At 42.5% G+C, this 18,801-nt stretch overlaps 1 protein-coding gene across 1 annotated transcript in view; it reads right to left on the bottom strand.

Annotated features, from left to right (window-relative positions):
- Positions 1-18,801, bottom strand: part of EXPH5 (exophilin 5) — a 39,678-nt gene that overhangs the window by 8,675 nt on the left and 12,202 nt on the right. The window contains exons 2-3 of the mRNA XM_053456083.1: positions 4,954-5,114; positions 2,228-2,378 (exon numbers count right to left, since the gene is read on the bottom strand). Of these exons, the coding sequence (XP_053312058.1) occupies positions 2,228-2,378; positions 4,954-5,114 (312 nt within the window). The remainder of the gene's footprint in view (positions 1-2,227; positions 2,379-4,953; positions 5,115-18,801) is intronic.

The following is an 18,801-nucleotide window of genomic DNA, read 5'->3' as shown; positions in this document are numbered from 1 at the left end:
AACAGAGGACTGCCAGCACATTACTGCTCATTACACTACAAAGAGCGGGGAGCCCGGCTTGTGCGATAATCCTCATTACACGAAGGAGGCGTCACAAACCACAACGCTCACACAAACGTGCAGTGATTCACCGTCTGCGCATGGCTTCAACAATTTAACAACAGGCCTGGGAGTTGCTGTTTAGAAGCAGGTAAACTCTAAAGCTGCGAGTATGATGGACACGTTAAAAAAGTGAATTTTAACAGTAGAAGTGACTCTCACTGTTTTTCCACCAATTACCTGTAGTGTGTCAAACACCCGAGATGAACCGTGTGCGTATTGAGCAGAGACACTACTCTTGGCGCTACATAGTTCTATAGGTGGAAGCCATCAGGTGTCTGCGGCTGGGAGGACTAACGGAAGGAGATAGTCCGTGTCTAGCAGGTTACTGTACATATGGGGTGCTCTGGAGTTGAAGATGTTCTTTTGTTCTTCAAACCACAGTAATATTAGAACTGAGGAACTCGAGGCATAAAAAGTTAGAAAATTGATCTCATCACCATAGCAACCAGCAGAATGATCCAATCATCAGTATTTCATTGGTTGCAATGACGATAATGCCAATTTTCCATTGGTCTTTATTTATACATAACTCCACATTGTGCCCTGAGCTGAACTGGGGCAAGTCAGACCTTCTCCTAGCTTTTGAGGCTGAGGTGCAAGTCAAGCCACCCCGCTGTCAGTCCTTAAACCACAAGGATAGGCTACCAGAGGACTCACTTACAGCCAGTTCTGATTTGGCTTCTCCTCGTACTCCTCCTCCTAAATCTGAGCCGAGCCAGGCCTCTGGACCAAGCTCCCACGGCCAGACACACAACCATGGGTGGAGCGCCAACTTGCAGTCCTTTACTTTCCCTGTATGCTGTATAATGCATAGATAATTGGGGAGTTTATTGAATATTACTTGGTATTACATACCAAACCAACTTAGCCCTTTCCACCAGGAGAAGCTCAGGCGAGGCGGCCCTCCATAGTGCACATTGGAGATGGCAAGTTGTAACGCAAACTGTCACTTAGTGAATACACCCCCACAAAACATTGCACTTTCTGCATACGAGAAAATCAGGACCATCGCACCCCGTTTGGAAAGCAAGGGATTAATTTGCAGGAAATTAGGTTAAACCCAGACATAAGTGTCCTTCCCTGCCTGCAAGCACTCGAATGTTTCTTTCATAACCGGGAAGCTCTTCAAGTCAAGGCTGTGGCGCTGCGTCAATTATCTCTGAAGTCAGGTTCATACTTGCTTGGCTACAGTTTGATCGCTCTGCGAGGGGCGAGGAACCAGATCACTGACTAGTTGTTTGTGGTCACCAAGCAACACACAAACACACAATTCTGTCACCACATACTGTATTATCAGTGCTGAAGAGCAAAGGCTGTTCTATAGGATTTAAAGGAGCTATATATCAGCCGGAGAGCATGCATTTATTAATCAAAAGCTGAGAATTTGGATCAGTCGGCAGCTCTGGCTTCCATCATACCTGCCCAGGATTTGGCGTTGGGCTCTAGAAAAGCGCCAGCCTATTGTGCCAACATAATTGTGAGCAAATCTACCATTCAGGAATAAAATCAGAAATATATTAGAAATATATCAATATCAATTCATATTTTTCAGGAGATGCTGTCAAATCCTCCAAATATATTTACTGTTTTCTTTTTAATAAAATAAGATGCATCATGTTTTATGGTACCAGAAAAACTCCCAGGCTGGCAAACCCCATCCTCGGCGGCTGAAAAGCAGCCTAGACTCGGTATATCCCTGCCTGAAAATGTTCAATTGAGATACTTGAGCTCTAGTTGACACATCCAAAAAAACGTGGTCTGTTCTCAGCTTAAAGACTAGAGATGGGCAACCCAGCAATAGAGCAAACTTGACTTAAATTAAAAGCGAGGTTTTCAGAATTATCATCTTAAGGGGTTCAGTGAAAAGCAGGAGTTACTTCTCCACCCGATGGGTCTTCTTACACTCCAGGAGTCCATAAAGCACCGTTAGATCCTCACTTCTCACAACGTGGACGTGAAAGTGCGGGTCTGACAGTGCGCTATGGACTATGCTCGGCTCTGGAAACCCCAAAAAACGTTACCAGGCACTTGACTGTTCACGTCATTTATATTCAGCGGCTGCTCAAAAAACATAACAATTACGATAATTCATAAAAACACACAATCCCTCTATGCTACGCATTACCTCTCCTGCTGGGGCTTGGCGTTTTGCTTGGTAGATTTCCTGAAGGTGAATATTGAGAACGGAGAACGGATCCCGAGAAGAGATGTCCTAGAGCCAGAGTTCTTTACAGTGTAATGAGGTCTCGATGAAGACATCGTAGAGCTTTCAGCGCCTTAAAAACATAGGCAACAGAAAATACATTAGCATCTGTGCGCATTCTATCCGACATCAGATTAACCCCTTCACTTGTTCTTGGCTGTGGAAAGGTGCATAGTTCTGCTACGGGGATGATGGGAGCTGCGGCTGGAATCCCAGAAGTTGCATCATGATGGGAGTTGTAGTCCAGTAGAGCTGCTGATCGCTCTCGTATCCAAGCCATGCAAGCATACCTCTGTCTCCTTGGATCCATAAAACGTGGTTAATCACGCAGAAAAGACTTACTTTCACCTGTGGAGGTGTCCATCACGGGTATAGCGACAGTCCTAAGAGCTGCCGAGCGGTAAGCAAACCCCAAAGCACTGAATGAAAGACACAACGTGTGCTTTATTCAATCGGAATGGAAATGTTCAAAGTCCAACGTTTCTGACGTTTATTGAATTACTCCGTGGCTACAATAAATCGTCTGCTTCCTCTAAGGTGCAGCCGTCACAGACAGCAACGGGAGTGAAATGATTGGAAACCACGTAATAACAACACTTTCAGAGCGGATCCAAGTCCCGCTGCTAGCGTTACATCGTATGGAAGGCTCTTACTATTGTTAATGAGATCCCTCTCCAATGTCCCGATCCACTCGGCGAGGGAGATGTCCAAAAGACTCCGCATGGATTTCTGCCGCTTTAAATGGGACACTGCGCTGCTAGCCACGTCTGGGAAACCAGTAGCCAGCCCAATGGTGCAGCAGAGGCAGCTGTAAGTCCCAGCATTTCCAATGGCCAAAAGAGGAACAGTTTTGTTTTAGGGACTTTAAGGGTTAAAGCCGTGGCTCAGTCGCAGAGCTCTACCTTTTATGTGATTGCGCAATTTATTGATGGCGATATCACGTGGGAAGCGATGTAGAATAATACATTACAAAGATTTACACATTACCCCCTTCCTCAAAGACCCAAACCAGTCCCTGGTCTCATCCTAGATTCAGGAGCCATATGCCAAGTTCTTTACTGTGTTAACCTCTACCACTTCTGCTGGGAAGCAGTTCTATTTATCCACAACCTTACATTGTATCTAACATACATAACGTTAAATACAGCCATCGTGAGGTCTTTACATTTCTTTCACAATAAACCATAAACAAATGTGAATATGTGATGAGACCTGAGGTATATAAACCCGTGACTGTGCGGTAGATATTCCTGTAGCGTATTCTTCATGCGCAGCAGTCAATGAGCAGCCCGGTCCGGATGGAAATATGTAAACCGATGCAGAATGTACCCCGGGGCAGGGATTTTGCCCCGCTAAGCGTCACACGTCTATGAAAACATCTGGTGAAGCCCTGGGAACGTTCTGACAGGATAATTAATCACACGCACCTCAAACCGATAACCACGAGAGCTTTTAATCAATTAAATGAATAACTAAACACATTTCACTCTATGCCCCGCCGCGTTTCAAAAGGGGGCACATTCTGTAGATGTATTATTACGGATTGTTTTTATATAGCACCATCATATGCCACAGCGTTGTACAATTTAACATTTATATAATAAAAGATATAAAAGTTATATGATATAAAAAGTCGTAAGGCCCTCCGTCCTAATTGGGAGAGGTTTTTAAAGCCGATCTGATATCGGAATTATATTATATATTTTTTTTTCTCTCTTCATATAGGGGGGAGAAATACAATGTGTGGATTCTTTTGTGAAACAAAAAAAAAAATGAAATAGTAATAATAATGATGATGATCAAATAATAATAATGACGATGATAAAATAATAATATTAATAGTAATATATTATTATTTATAATAATTATATTATTATTAGGATTATTATTCATATAAAAATAAAACACACACGAGATTTAAAGAACGCAGGATTGGTATTCACTATTTTCTCCGAGCTGCAGTGCCAATAAGACTCAAGTCAGTGCCTGTCCAACTCTGCAGCCTTCTCTAGAATAAAGCTTTATAAAATTGCAATATGGGATTACGTTTCCAGTCTGAACAAAGGATTTTAATCCTCTCAGTACCACCGACTGTCTCTCCCGCTCCTCCATCACCCACAGACAGAACTTTAGAAACACTCATTCCACCCGTCTAGGCTGCCCTTTTTTCCTGATCTTAATCAGTCGTTATAGCTGTAGCCTATCCCATACATGCTTAAAGTCCCTTACTGTATTAACCACTACTACTTCTGATGGGAGGCTGTTCCATGCATCTACCACCCTACCAAACTTTCTTATGTTACATCTAAACCTCTGACCCTCAGGTTTTAGGTTGTGGCCACTTGTTCTAACATTTCTCCTCCTTTGAAATGAACGTCCCTCCTGTATTTAAATGTTTTATCACATCTCCCCTCTCTCTTCTCCACGCCAAACATATTGAGATCCCTTAGATCACATTGGAGAGATCCATTCTCTCTCTCCAATCTGTCTATATCCTTCTGAGACGGGGGTCTCCAGAATCATACACAATGCTCGAGATGAGGTCTAGATGAGCACTAAAGCTAGAAACCGAGCTCAACGGATGAACGCTCTAGAAAGCGGAGAATCCACATGCAGACATCAGCCAAGATCAGCGCTTAATGACTTACCACCTCTCGGGGGTTTCTTCTTCAGCTGATGGGTAAGCGGGGGCCTCACGAGGCTCCTTACGTCTGGATCATTCTTGAATTTCTTCTTCTGGATTTCATCGAACCATTCTCCGGACGCCGCGTGTAACCATTTCACGTCCCTCTTGGAAGCCTGAAGTTTACTGAAACAAAATATCCAGAAAGCTGTTTTTTATTTTTCTTTCCGACAGCAGCGACTGCGAGCAGACACGGTTTGTTTAAAGCAGCGAATGACGAAGGTAATAATAACGAGGCATTAGTGCAGACGATAGAGCAAAACCTGTTAGACCAGATGTTTGTCGCGTCACAGACGGAACTTTTCGATGACACTCTGGTTATACCTGCAGATGTGAGGATCGGTCATATAGACGGTATCAAAAAGCGTCACGCAGCAAGTAAAAACAAAGGACGACGCGTGCAAAAGGAGAAGCAGGTGACCTACATCGTGAAGCTCTGCTTTCATTGGTACGAGCCAATGGGAAGCTTACTGAAAGGAAAAAAAGTGGTTGATGCATAGAATAGTCTTCCAGCAGGGGTGATAAGGGCAAACACAGTACGAATATCCTATATGCCACGAAACAGGCAAATGGGATTATTACAAAGAAAAGTAATGTCTGGCCTATTCACAAAGTGTGCTTAAAACACTTTATTACACTTGCTGATATTTCCCTCTAAAGAAGTAGAGAAAATAAAGGATTTTATTAAAAAAATAAATAAATAAAATAAAAAATAAAAAGAATGAAAGAAAAAGTTGAATGGCGTCTCTTTGGGAGTAGCCAGTACCTGCCAACACCATAAAATAAAGTTATGCCTAAGGCTGTACATTTGGGGGGGTTCTAGTTGTACCACGGCTGGAAAGCGAGCTACTGCTTGCCTACTCAATAAATGCTATCTTTAATGAAAGTGGCACGGGAGAAGAAGCTTTTTTCACCCCAGTGTTACAAGCACGTGTTTAGATGAGCAGAGAACAAACACGGATTGATACAGCGATTGATGAAACAAAGTGTTATTCGCATGTCTGCGCATGTTGGAACCCTGCTGGGACCCATCCATGCCAGAGCCACACTAGTCTGATAAACTGGCTAAAAGTTTCACCAATTTGGGATATTTGTTTCGTGCTCCAGTGAATAAAAACACACAGTTTGCCGAAACTCAGAGTTCCAGAGTCTTACTGCCCTAGAGGACTGCTTAAATTCCCAAAGAGCAACATGTATGACCCTCAGCTACAGGGCTTGCCACAATGTGTATATTATATATAATATGTGTGTGTGCACACGTGTGTAAAATGTAAATATATATATATATATATATATATATATATATACACACACACACACTTACTCTAGCACTTTATATACACACTGGCACCTATGTACCAGTGCGCTCCTGCTCGGCTCCTGCATAAGTACCCGGCACACTACCTGATGGCGGTCCCGATCAGAGGACTCCTTTACCCAGAATAGCTATGCGGAGCAGGAAAGATTTGAATGCGTTCCATCAGTATAACTTTTAATGTCTAGCTTGTATTTATTTGTCAGTTTCATTGTTTTGGAGATAATTAGTTGAAAATATCATCCCATGGAAAATAAGATCAGTGGCAGCCTGTGGCAGAGCCAGCATTATCCAATCAATTTAATGTCCTGAAATTCTCTTCCTTCTCATCTCCCAACTTTACTAAGTTTGCCTGAACCAATCAACAGCAATCACCAGCAGCTTAACAATAGGGTAGGGGGAGAAGATAACTTAAAAGAGGGGAATAAGATTGGTTTATCGGGGGTTATTTGTTCATTTATTAATCTTTTTAACTTTTTAAAAAAATATTTTTTCCCTCTACTGTTTGAAGGGGGTATTGTATCTCTGATCAGCCTGCAGGAAGAGCTCCTCAGAAAGACCCCCTAGGTATTCTTTTACTCCAATATTTGTTTTCAGCGCCGTGATAGAGAACGCCCAAACTTCTGTTCAGGCACTCTCTGTCATTTAATTGTAACCAGCACTCGCACTGAGCGCCTTTAAAAACTTACTCTATCTTAGTCTGCACTTACTGTGCTGGCAGGGGAGACAACTGGATATCTACATCCAGGGAATTGGGGGACTGGTACATTAACCTTGGCTGTAATAGTACGTCCTTGGACATCTACACCATGTTTTATAGGACATAATAGTATATTCTATGGCCACAAAGGGGTTAAGTGTATAGAACCATAAAATGTAGGACCTTTTCTTTTTTTTAAAGCTTTAACAAACATTTTGAGGCCTCTTTGCTACCACCTGTTGGATCAGACGCTGATGCAACGCGGTTTCTCAATCCTGTTTAACAGAACGTATTGTTCACCTATACCCCAAAACACAAACACAACAAAAGCTCCATGAGTGAAGTGCGGCCAGAACCAGAATGGTGATGCAATGTATTCACAAACGAAGCAATGACAAGAATTATCCCGCCCCAACGGTGTTTGTGTATCACTGCAATAAGGCACACCAAAACTATATATAGTACAGTAGCATAGGGCTAGTATCCCCGTTCCCCCCCCAATGTACCCCGCAACCCACCACCGCTCCCACTCTATGTATAGCATAGAACTAATATAATGGGTATGCAGGCTTAGAACACGAATTAAACCACAATGATCTGCATTACATTGCCAAAATCTCCAAAATCTGCGTAAAATATATCAGCCACGAATAAAAAAATGGAATCTGAGCCGGGCAAAAACTCTCCAGATTACAACTCTCATCACTTAGTGCGAGGCTTAAAAACCCGGAGGTCTGGAGCCGATGACGGGTGGAGTGGATTATGTTCTACTTTTTCGATGTTACAACGATGTTCGCGTGCTCGGAAATAACACTGGAAGGCAAAGTTATATACGCAATAAAGCAATAAAACAGTACAATATTAACTCGTTTATTTTATTCTTGGTGAAGCACGAAGCAAAACCTATCAATAAACAAACATTTACATAAAACCCTAAATATGGCATATTTTTATAATTGCTCTGTATAGCACCATCATATGCTGCAGCGCTGTACAATGACTAAACAGGACATAACCAGTAGTGCATCACATGACAATTTGGACTTTTATTCATCTAGAAATGATACGTTGGGAAAAGTTGCTGTCGGGGGTAAGCAAAGTGTCTATTTGGGTTTTGATTCCTAAGAAGAGCCATGGCGTTAATGGGGTAGGTCAGATACCCCTCATATGGCCGGTTCCTCCCTCCTTCTAGCTGCCCAACTACAATTTTATATACATTTTATATAAAGAGGAACCCCTAATCTAGAGAGTTTCTCAATGTCACATTGCTTGTTTGGGCTTCAGTGAGGCAAACATTGTCTACCTCACTTAGGCCTGGAATAAACTGAGGCATCAGAATAACCGAATGCAGCTCTTCTCCTTTGTTTCTCTTAGATTATTGCCTTCTACGGAACGTTGTAGACATATTGAATTCATTAATCCATATCTAAACTAAAGAAAAATCCTGAAAAAGCATTATCCTGTTTTTTAATGTAACAAAATCCCACTGTATGGATTGTCAGCGATAAATTAACTTTGAAGCATGGATTCCCTTTTTGCGTCAGAAAGATCTGACATCATGTTGTCTGTCCAGGATGACACCCTATGTGGCATATCCATGTTAGAGTCCAGTGCATTTTACAGCGTGCAGTGCTCAGCTCACATTGACCAGAATGGGAGTTCTACGGAGCATGTGCAGGAAGTGTACTGACGAATACTTCCTGCTTTCAGTAGAGGGAGCTGGGGGAGGAGTTAAACGAGACAGAACTCCAATAACTAAATAATGCCTGCATCGATTTGCATGCAGTAACATGCACAAGACTATAGCATGATAACAGGACAGCCCCGTTAAAGTGACCTACTTAAAAACGTCTAGAGATCTACCACCCCCAAATGGGACCGCTACATCAGCCTTAAAAGTGGGTACCTAGTAATGCCATATGCTGCATGGCAATATTCTTTTACATGTTCTTGTGTGGTGGCAGTTAGAATACAGATGTCTGGTATTACTAACCGGGGGCACTTTCCAAATTGTCACCTGCAGCTCTCTCACTCCTAGTCACGCGGCTTCCTCAGGAAACAAAGCTGTTGCTCATAGACCAGAGGAAACCGAATGGCAACTTTCATCAGACTGTAAGTTTCAGTGAGTTTGGCTCGCTACGTTATGGGAGTTGTGATTCAGTAACAGCAAACAGGAGTTATATATCTGACCACCCTTAAGAGATTCAGAGGACACGTGGAAGCCTCAGGGGTGCTGCTTGCCAGAAAGCAAAGACCATCTGTAAAGTGAGCAAGCAGTCAATCCCAAATCCTGAGCGTAAAGCGAGGAGAGGTTCAAGCCAAAGCAGAGCCAGCTCTGGTCCCTGGTCTTTCCTCCTGTTTTTGGCTCGGCTAGTTCCGTGTAGCAGCCGGCTCGTCCCCCTCTACACTTGTTTAGATGAATAATGCGGCACGTCGCTTGAATCACTCTGCAAGGGAAGAAGAGTCAGCAACAGCTAACAGATCGCACAATGTTAAGGTCGCACAAAGGAACAGCCAACGTTCTGCCAACATTTCCGTCTACTTACTGTGCATATCAGCCAGAACTGAAAAGGTTAACGGGTATCAAACACAGATTTCCAAGTATTTTACTTTTCAGAAGCAGTGTCCGAAACCCGGATCCAGGGCAGAAAATCAGGAAACAGCATGACGGACCTGGCAGGTCCCGCTGTACCGGAGGCGACTCATCCACTACAGACGCACTTTCTCTCCACCGACACCCCCAGCGGAACGCACTGTTATTTGGGAAATTTGGCAGAAAACATCAACTAAAAGCCAAGTTTTTTTTTTTTTTTTTTTTTTTTAATCGCAAGCAATCCCTAATCTCCGGAAAGTATTTTGCCCCTCCGGGTCCTGCGGGAACCCCCACCACTGTAACAATAAAACGATATCATATAACGGTCATTCGTTTATCAATACACCTGGGAGCTTTCTAAATGAGCCGACACTGAGAAACGGCAAATGTTAACCCTTTATAGCTTATCACGAAGATTCCAATGGTACTGCAACAAGAAGTCTTAACGGTCCTTAGAAAAAGCTGTCAGGAGGCAAACGCGTTCTGAATGTAGACGCCCGTTTTTAGGTCGATTTCAATTGTGACATACCAATAAGAAAAACACCAACTAGGACGCCCATTAAATAAGAGCAGAATATGAAGGCGTCTGCGCCAGACTGTGCGACCGTGAGAATTAGGTTTCACCTGGGAGACTCAACCACAAGGCAAATACGGCAGCTACCCAGGATCCATACAAAGTCACGGCGAAACCGGGAGAGTTCTCAGGTATGTTGCCTAGGTGTCATTAGATGCAGGAAAGCTAACATTTTAATGGATTCGACTTCCCCCTAAAAAAAAAAAAAAAAAAAAAAGTGGTATATTCCATGCGAACTTCCTCAATAGAGTCCGAGCAGGGAGTACTTCCTGTGACATGAGGGTCACCCAAGTCCCCTAAGATTTAACGAGCGTCGAATCATTTATTTTAGATAAACATCATAAAATGTACATAAATGTTTCACTTTGCACAAAATATTGTTTTACTTCAAAATCCGGGCTGATCCTAGTATTAAAAGCAATAAACGCACTGACTAATTCTGCAGTCCGATGCGTGCCTCTTTCAAGCTGAGGAATATAAAATGACTGGAAGGCGTGGGGCGTGCCGTGTCCTACTAAATATTTACTGATTTTGCAACCTGTTTTCAGATTGCCAGCACGTTATATAGAACCCAAACCGACTTCAAAGTCTCCTGCCAAATGCTAATTAGTATTTCTCAAGACAATTATTTTCAAGTAATATAGAAATAGAACAGCTAATAATAATGCTGTTTCACTGTATATATATAAAGGTTTCTTCTTTCCCCACCCTGATCATACCTCCAAACTGTCCCGTTTCATCCAGGACACTCATTTTTTTGGGGCACAACCTTATGGTTAGAGTTTCAGAAGCGATGCCTGTGACGAGCGTTTGTAAGCTATAATAAAAGCATTAATAAGCAAATCAATAAAAATACTTTAATTAAATATAAAAAATGAAGCCTGCATCCTCCATGCAAAGTGCAGGAGAAGAAAGACTTTGCAGGGCTGTTATGCTCGTCCTGTTTGCTCGCCTTGACGCATATCTCTTAAGTGTCCCCCTTTACTCCTCCGATGTCCCCTTTTTCGTGGACCTCGTAATCATTTAATATGTATAGAAGTGGAAGAAAATGTGTTATAAAAAATATTGCAAGTGAAATGCATTCGTATTCTTTTTAACGACTTAGTAAATTACGTAAATATGTATCAATAGGTCACAAAGTCACATAATACGTCTCCTAGCCATGCCTCGAATTAGGTCCCCTTTGGCCATTTAAAGTGTTATGTGGTTAGTTGACTCCCCAGCCTAGTAGGCTAGTCGGGTGGCAGAACAACAGTGTGCCTCTCGGCTCACTCCAGGGAGACGTGTGTACCTCTAGGAGACGTGTACCACCAACCCCTATGCGCGTGCAAGGGTCTGACGGACATCAAGGGGCAGTTCCTGGGAAAGTGAACATGGAGTGTTTAAGTGAAACTCAGGGATCATCAAACCCGCTCGGCTTCACTGGTCTCTGAAAAGGAAAGTGTGAAGCAGTTGATAAGTTTGTGGTGTCATCTCTAAGACAATTTGTTGTGCTTTATCATGTAACGCCATGTAATGGTTTATCATTCTGTAGCAAGAGGAAGACCCATCTGCTCTGTGATCAAAACGGGTGAAAGCTCCTGCCTGCAAGATTATAAAGAGGCTTTCTACCCATAATACTACTTTGTAAATCGCTTCAAAATGTCCTCCTGTGATTCTCGCATTTTATAATAGATGGAAAATGCACAATAACGAAGCAGAACCAAATATTTGAAATTAAATAAATAAATCCAGAAATACTCTATGGAACATCGTGTGAGTTCACGTATGAACTTGTGTCCCTTTAGGGAGTTACATAAAATATTTTTTGACAGAAAACATGGACTGTGTTAACTGTTGATTAAAATCTGTTATTGAAACATACTGCTCAGATCCACACTCTAAAGGTTTAAACGTGGACCTCATGCACACAGGAATGGATGAGAACCCTCCATATGCGTTACAAAGCCATGCTGGGCTTGGAAGAGTAGGTAGGGGTAATGATACCGCTAGTACAATGAAAATATAAATTTAAGAAAATATTTAATATTAAACATTTGAGCACAAGAAGGATCTGCTCTTACAAGCTTACAGTCTATTAGGAGGTTGAGGAGGATTGAGAAAGACGGGCGTTTGGGTGAAGAAGATTTGATTGTAGTAAAAACTACTTGCTGAAGTGTGGAGATCTTGAAGATGGTGGCCTATGGTTCCTTCCAGAATGCAGGTTGAATGGTCTTAGGTTTTAGATTGTATGTTGCCCTGAACATCAATATCATCATAGAGTGGTTCCTATAAATGATTGTGGTGTCCCTCTTTCAAATGCATCGACCCCCCACCCCTCGCGTTGAGGTTTGTTTGCGCGAAACCATCTCCGAGCACGTGATATACTTACAAGTCCACTACAGACCTGCTCTGGACAGGGGTCTCGCGTGCACAGAAAGCTCCCATTTATTTCAAAATATTTACCCGATATCAGATTTGTAATGACATGTTTTCTCTGTAGCTTCCAATATTATTCATTTTGTAACACTGTATCACTGTGACCGTTGGGGCTGCAGAACACCGTAATACACCTTCACCCATCAAGCATTCCGAACCACCTCTGTGCTTCTTGTTTCTTCTATCCGGATCCCCTTTGAGACAGTTGGTCCTCTTGTGTGTCATGTCCTACGTACTAATCTTTAGAACACAGCGCAGAGAAGCCTTTACTAATCGTTCCATATCTATATCAGGCGTTTTCTAGAAAGATTCATATAATGCTAACAATATCTGGCCCATCTTCAGATTAGCTAACATTGGCACACCCTCATAAAGCTCACATACCAAGGACCTGCCTGTATCAAGGTTCTGTGGTCACCAGCAATTTTGCAGCGTGAGATAACTTGAGATGAAAAAGCCACAGAGCGCACGTGAAAAAAGGGCAAAGTTTACTGTACTGTATAGATAAAAAATGACGGAGAATGAGATCTTTTTATCAAGATTATAAAAAAATGTGAGAAAGACAACACAAAAGATAACACACAGTGCTTCATAATTATAGAGAGAATATATTAACCCCTCCAAGTCTGCTGACATGCCAAATCACAAAAAACCTTAGGGGCCAGTATCATAGCTGGTATTTCAGCAGGGCTCTCTAGGAAAACGCTGGTGACGACGACGCCGTACAGCCCTCCACAGTGTCAATGGGCTAGTTGGGGAGATCAGCGATCTCCCATTTAAATGGCCCATTAAGTAGTGGTGTTACAATAAGGAGATCAGGCTCTTTTTTATGCCGCTGGACCTGCCACCATAGACCAGAATCCATCAATGAGATTATGACCTCTTGTTCTAATATTTCTGCCCCTTTGAAACCAACTTCCCCCTTTATTTTGTTAAACCCCTTTAATAAATGACAGTTCTATTTTAATAGCCATCCCTGTCCAAAGGAATATAATTTGCTACATCAGCTGGCACACAACTTAATACTACATGAACGTAAAGCACTTTCACTGCAAGTAAAGCGTTGAAGGACATTTACATGGTAAACAGAGCAGTAGCTAGCTCCTTTTGCGCCCGAGGCAAGAATGGCAAATTGTGACCCCAGCAATTTATTTTATTTTATTTTTTTTTATTTTTTTTTTTACACTGCCCTTACACACTGCCTTTACACACACCTGTCCAGAAACACACTTATACACATACACGCTGCTCTTACACACACATATACACATACACCTGCCCATTAACACGCATATACACATTAATTGCCCTTACACACACCAGCCCATACACACTGCTTTTACACGTACACTACCCTTACACAACCCTGCCTTTACACACACACCAGATACACATACACGGCCCTTACACGAGCCTGTCCATACACACATGTATACACATACAATGCCCTCACACGCTCCTGCATTTACACACACCAGTTTACAAAACAAATACCTATACTGCTCTTACACACACACACACACACACACACTGCCCATACACACACACATGCTTACAAACACAAACATTTACACAGCCCTTACACCCCTTTCTCCCTATCTCTTTCCTTTTGCATCTTCCATCATCTTCTATCTTCCATCCTGTCATGGGAGCGCGGGGTCTGTGACTCCAGGCCTCTGCTTTAGTGCTCCCTCATCACAATGTGCCGGCTATCGATGTAGAGTGTTGGGCTGACATCATATCCCGGCGCTCACCATCATTTGCCGGCCCATAGTGATTAGGGAGCAGAAAGCTCTGCTCATCGGGCACGCACTGCCCATGGGGGCGCCTGATGAGCAGGGCTGGTTGGGGAGATCACAATCGTGCAGTTGCCTCGGCAGTCCCCTGAAGACCGGCCCAGGGGAGGTGACCTCTCTACTCGCCCCCTATATATACGCTGTTTTTTTTTTTAGGGGCACTGCAGCAATGTGATTCACCACAGGGCTCCTAGAACACTATGCCCCTGCCCAGTGTGCCCAATGCGTTTGAATGGCAACCTTAATGTTGGGCTGGTTAGAGAGATCCGCGATCTCCCCAACCAGTCCTGAAGCTGCTGATCGGGCGGCTGTGCGCCCCCCTCTCGCCTCACCCTTCCTACGGCCCTGATGGTAAATAGTTAATTTTTCTCCATGTTAGCATGTAACCCAGCTCTGGAATTACACAGTAACATAGTAATCAAGGTTAAAAAAAAAGACTTAAGTCTAAGTGTAATTATTAATGTTTAAGGGAATATACTTATTTCTGAACATCTACTGTTACGTTTAATGCTATTACTGTGCAAATTACTTTCTGGTTTATATGAAGAGAAATGTCTATAGCCTTAAGCTCTCAGGCGTGTGGAATCCACACCCAATTTATTTGAAAACCAAAGTATTGACAATAATGAAAGTCTCCAAAGCAAGTCTATCCAGTTTTTTGTGTGCTGTTCTTTTGGTTATAAAAAGTGACTAAAAAGGTACTGAAACGCAAATGATCAAATCATTAACCACAGTTATTGGAACAGATTAGAAGAATTTCAAAGTCACATTTGTAAATCCTTGATAACACCAACGTTGTATAGCCTTGGATAATTGTATTTTGTTAACAGAATACTAACCCTTACTGAATAAACAGAAACAGATATAAAGAACAAAAGGGAAAAATGTTTATTTCAGAATCTGACCCATGGAGAGAAATCCTCATCCAAAGCAACAGTTTACTGTCCCATGCAACCCCACTAATGATAAATGCGTATTAAAGTATTTTGTGAGTGCTGTAATACTGTATGCATTATTTAACTTAAATACAACAAACACACATACATATCTGCCTTTAACCCCTTAATGACAAAGCCCGTACATGTACAGGCTCAAAATGCATAGTTTTCAATGGGTTTAGGGACCGCCCATTGTCCTTAAGGGGTTAGGAGAAGCTGCAGCTCCAGAGCTGAAGCACACTGCCCCCTCTACAATCTGAGTTATTGCGCTTTAGGGGGGGGCTGTGTCTTTTGGCTGCCATCCCGCACTTGAAGACTTCAGTGGATCCCTTCTTCTGGGGGTCCTAGAAGATCCACTTCCAGTCTTGGCCAGGGAACATCCCCCTCTGGGCCACTGAAAGAGAGGATTAGAGACCTAGTAGCCACTGTGGCCCTACATATTGGAGCACTGGTGCCTGTGGGGGGGGGGGCAAATCCTCCTTCCAAAGTTATTTAGTAATGATGATGGTTGGGGTGTCTAATAACCCCATGTAACCTTGTGTGTACTTGGCAATGGTCCTGCAAGTGTCAATAGTTATTAATCACTTGCTTCCCCCAGGTGGAGATCTTGGATTTGGTTCCCAGCTGTAATGATGCTGCAGGACATAGCATTGCATCCCTGCAGAGCTGGTATTCACACTGCGCGAGGGGAGTAGACTGTAGGCTTGTATGAGCAGGTCCCACTTCTTCTGTAGCAGTATCTGTTATGTGTGCTCATATAAAACGGTCATACTAGACGGGCTGAGCCGCTCTTATCTACTGTCAAGTTCTATGCGTCTAGGTTTCTATATTATTATTTATTTTGTATACTTATTTTAATACTATAATTTTTTCTCCCCTTATTGTAATAGCGGCACTGAATATTCTAGCATACAATAAATCTCATGATAATAAATCATGCACTAATTTCCTGTCGATGCATAGAAACATAGAATTTTTAGATTCAGAATAGCTTTATGCCTATCCCATGTAAGATTTCTCTTACTGTGTTACCCTCTACCACCTCTGATGGGAGGCTGTTTCATTTATCTACCATTAGCTCAGTAAAGTAAAACGCACAGGAGATTAGATGGTCTCCCTCTGTGTATCGGGGACAGAATCGCTTGCTCCACTCCGATAGATACAATGTAACAGCACTTTCTTTGTTGCAGAAGAAGTGGTTGTCCTATGCAGAACTCATATATTCTGAATCACAGCTTTGTGACAGGTGTATGATAGCGCTATGAAGAGAATTACAGGGGAATAACAAATTGTTAAATAAAATAATAAGCATAGTCCAGGAGGGATACACCAGCTTAATGAAGATCCAGTGTGTCTTGATCAACAGCTAAGAGTCAATGAGGTCTTTTGCTGGGGTGGCTTTGGTAATGCCAAGTGTAGCCACAGGGGGCAGTGTTTAACAAGTTATAATCCGTTTCCACGACATTATCTTTTATTCATAGAGCTCCAACAATTTACACAGAGCTTCTTACAGCACTAGAACCGACAGACGAATACAAATCGATACATTAGATAAAGTGGCCCCGGCCCGCAAGCTTACAACCTAGAGAATTAAAACTATATAGTGAAAAATTCCAACAAAAATGACAGTAGCAATTCCTACATAATGTTAGTTTACTCAACTCTGTGATTGAGGACAATAAAATAAAATTATCAATGTAAAACTCAAATGTTTTGTTTGTTGCTCTATTTATTTGCATGTTAGGGGAGATCTGGAACGTAACGGACATTAGGGTGCAGTCTGCACTAGAAACCAATACTTGGGGTACACTTGAAAAAAAATCTTTTAATTCGGAGCACCAGTAAAAGAAAAATTGGGATGTGGTCCCTACTTAAACCATTTAACCTCTGTGGTCTAAATAAACTCTCTTTCTGTATGAATATTTATCTATATTATTTTGTGGACTTTTTATTTTTTTATTTTGTGGACTTTTTATTTTTTTATTTTGTGGACCTAATTATTTATTACCAGTGATAACTTTTTTATATACGTTTTGATTTTCTAACCAATCATGTAGACGGTAAAACTATACTATCACGGTAAAGATTATATGCTTTGAAAAAGCCTCTTTTACTGAAGAAAACTCATCAGTGTGTAATTGCGCTCATTACGTGTATATGGACAAGGTTAACTAAGGCCAAATTAGGCCACTTGAGGCCCATGAACAGTCAGACAGAAAGGGCCCTTCTTGCTTCCTCTCCTGCGAAGTACTTGCCTGATCCATTGCTTGCCTCCCGGGCATCCTCCATAGCCAGAAGCGCTGTCATTTTACAGAGTGCCCGGAATGGACGTCACTTCCCAGTGCACAGTGTCAGTAGGGCAGCTGTAAGTCCTGTGGCCTATAGCTCCCTCAGTGTCCTACACAACCAGAAATGGCGGCACTTTTCTGCGTCAGTGAGGAAGCATCATTGCCAGTGCTGCGTTGAAGGAGACCACAATGGCCCTTTGCAGGATGTATTAAAAGGTATGGGCCCCTCACATGGGGGCCGGGAGCAATTACTTTGTGTGCACCCACATTAGTCAGACCCGATAGAGTTCAGAAGAAAGACAAACAGCTAGACGACAGTTTTACCTGCTTAAGAGAGAGGTTACCAATTTATCTTTGGATATTGAGGAGCATTCTATTATTTGATCTTTTGGATTGTTTGTTTTCATATTCATGCAGGATCTTATGTAAAGTTTTCTACTTTGATAGAATAACATTTGTATTTAGCTAAGAGATGACTGTAGGGGCACTGAGGCTGGGGAGGGGGGCGGGTCGGAGCAATTGCTTCCCGCACCTATCCAAGATTCTTCACAAAGACTTGCCACACCATCCCTACACAAAATGCCATTTCTCCCGACCTGGGAGGCAGGAACACAGCGAGGCTGCTGGAGCGGTGTGTAAGCAGCCAAAACAAAAGCTGCTGGTGAGGGGCGAGAGGAATGTTAGAGTAAATATGTGTGTGGACGCATGACTGTAAGTGTGTGTACATGTGTGCGCCAGTGCATAGGTGAGATACCGGTAGCGGGGTCCAAGGGGCCGACAACGCTGCACATTAACAAGCAGGCTACTTGTATACTGGTGAAGATATGTGTTCCTTAGGGAGTGCAAGGGATTCAAGTAAAGTCTGGTCAGTGGAGTTAATCCTTAACTGAGGTTTTACCCAAATGAGTCATTTTGTGTGTTTTATCCAGTAAAATTTGAATGTTCATACATTCTCTCAGATAAAAACTGCTTCTCCCAGTTGACGGTCGGCCAATGCCCCGATTTCCCAGAGGAGGTTGTAAGCCGGATCCACATTCTGGGTATAAATTAGCAAAAAAAAGTCAATGGCCTCTGTTTACCTGCATCATACAAAAAGCTGCACGCAGGTATTAAATATCCCTGTGCAGGCAGAACAAAACCTTTAGATTCTTCACGTTCTTGAAATATCGCTCAATGCTTGATTAGATCTTC

This window comes from Spea bombifrons, chromosome 2, assembly GCF_027358695.1.
Source record: "Spea bombifrons isolate aSpeBom1 chromosome 2, aSpeBom1.2.pri, whole genome shotgun sequence".
Classification (NCBI taxonomy): Eukaryota; Metazoa; Chordata; class Amphibia; order Anura; family Pelobatidae; genus Spea; species Spea bombifrons.
The sequence above is the reverse complement of the archived record's forward strand: the minus strand, read 5'-3'. Positions and strand labels throughout refer to the sequence as shown.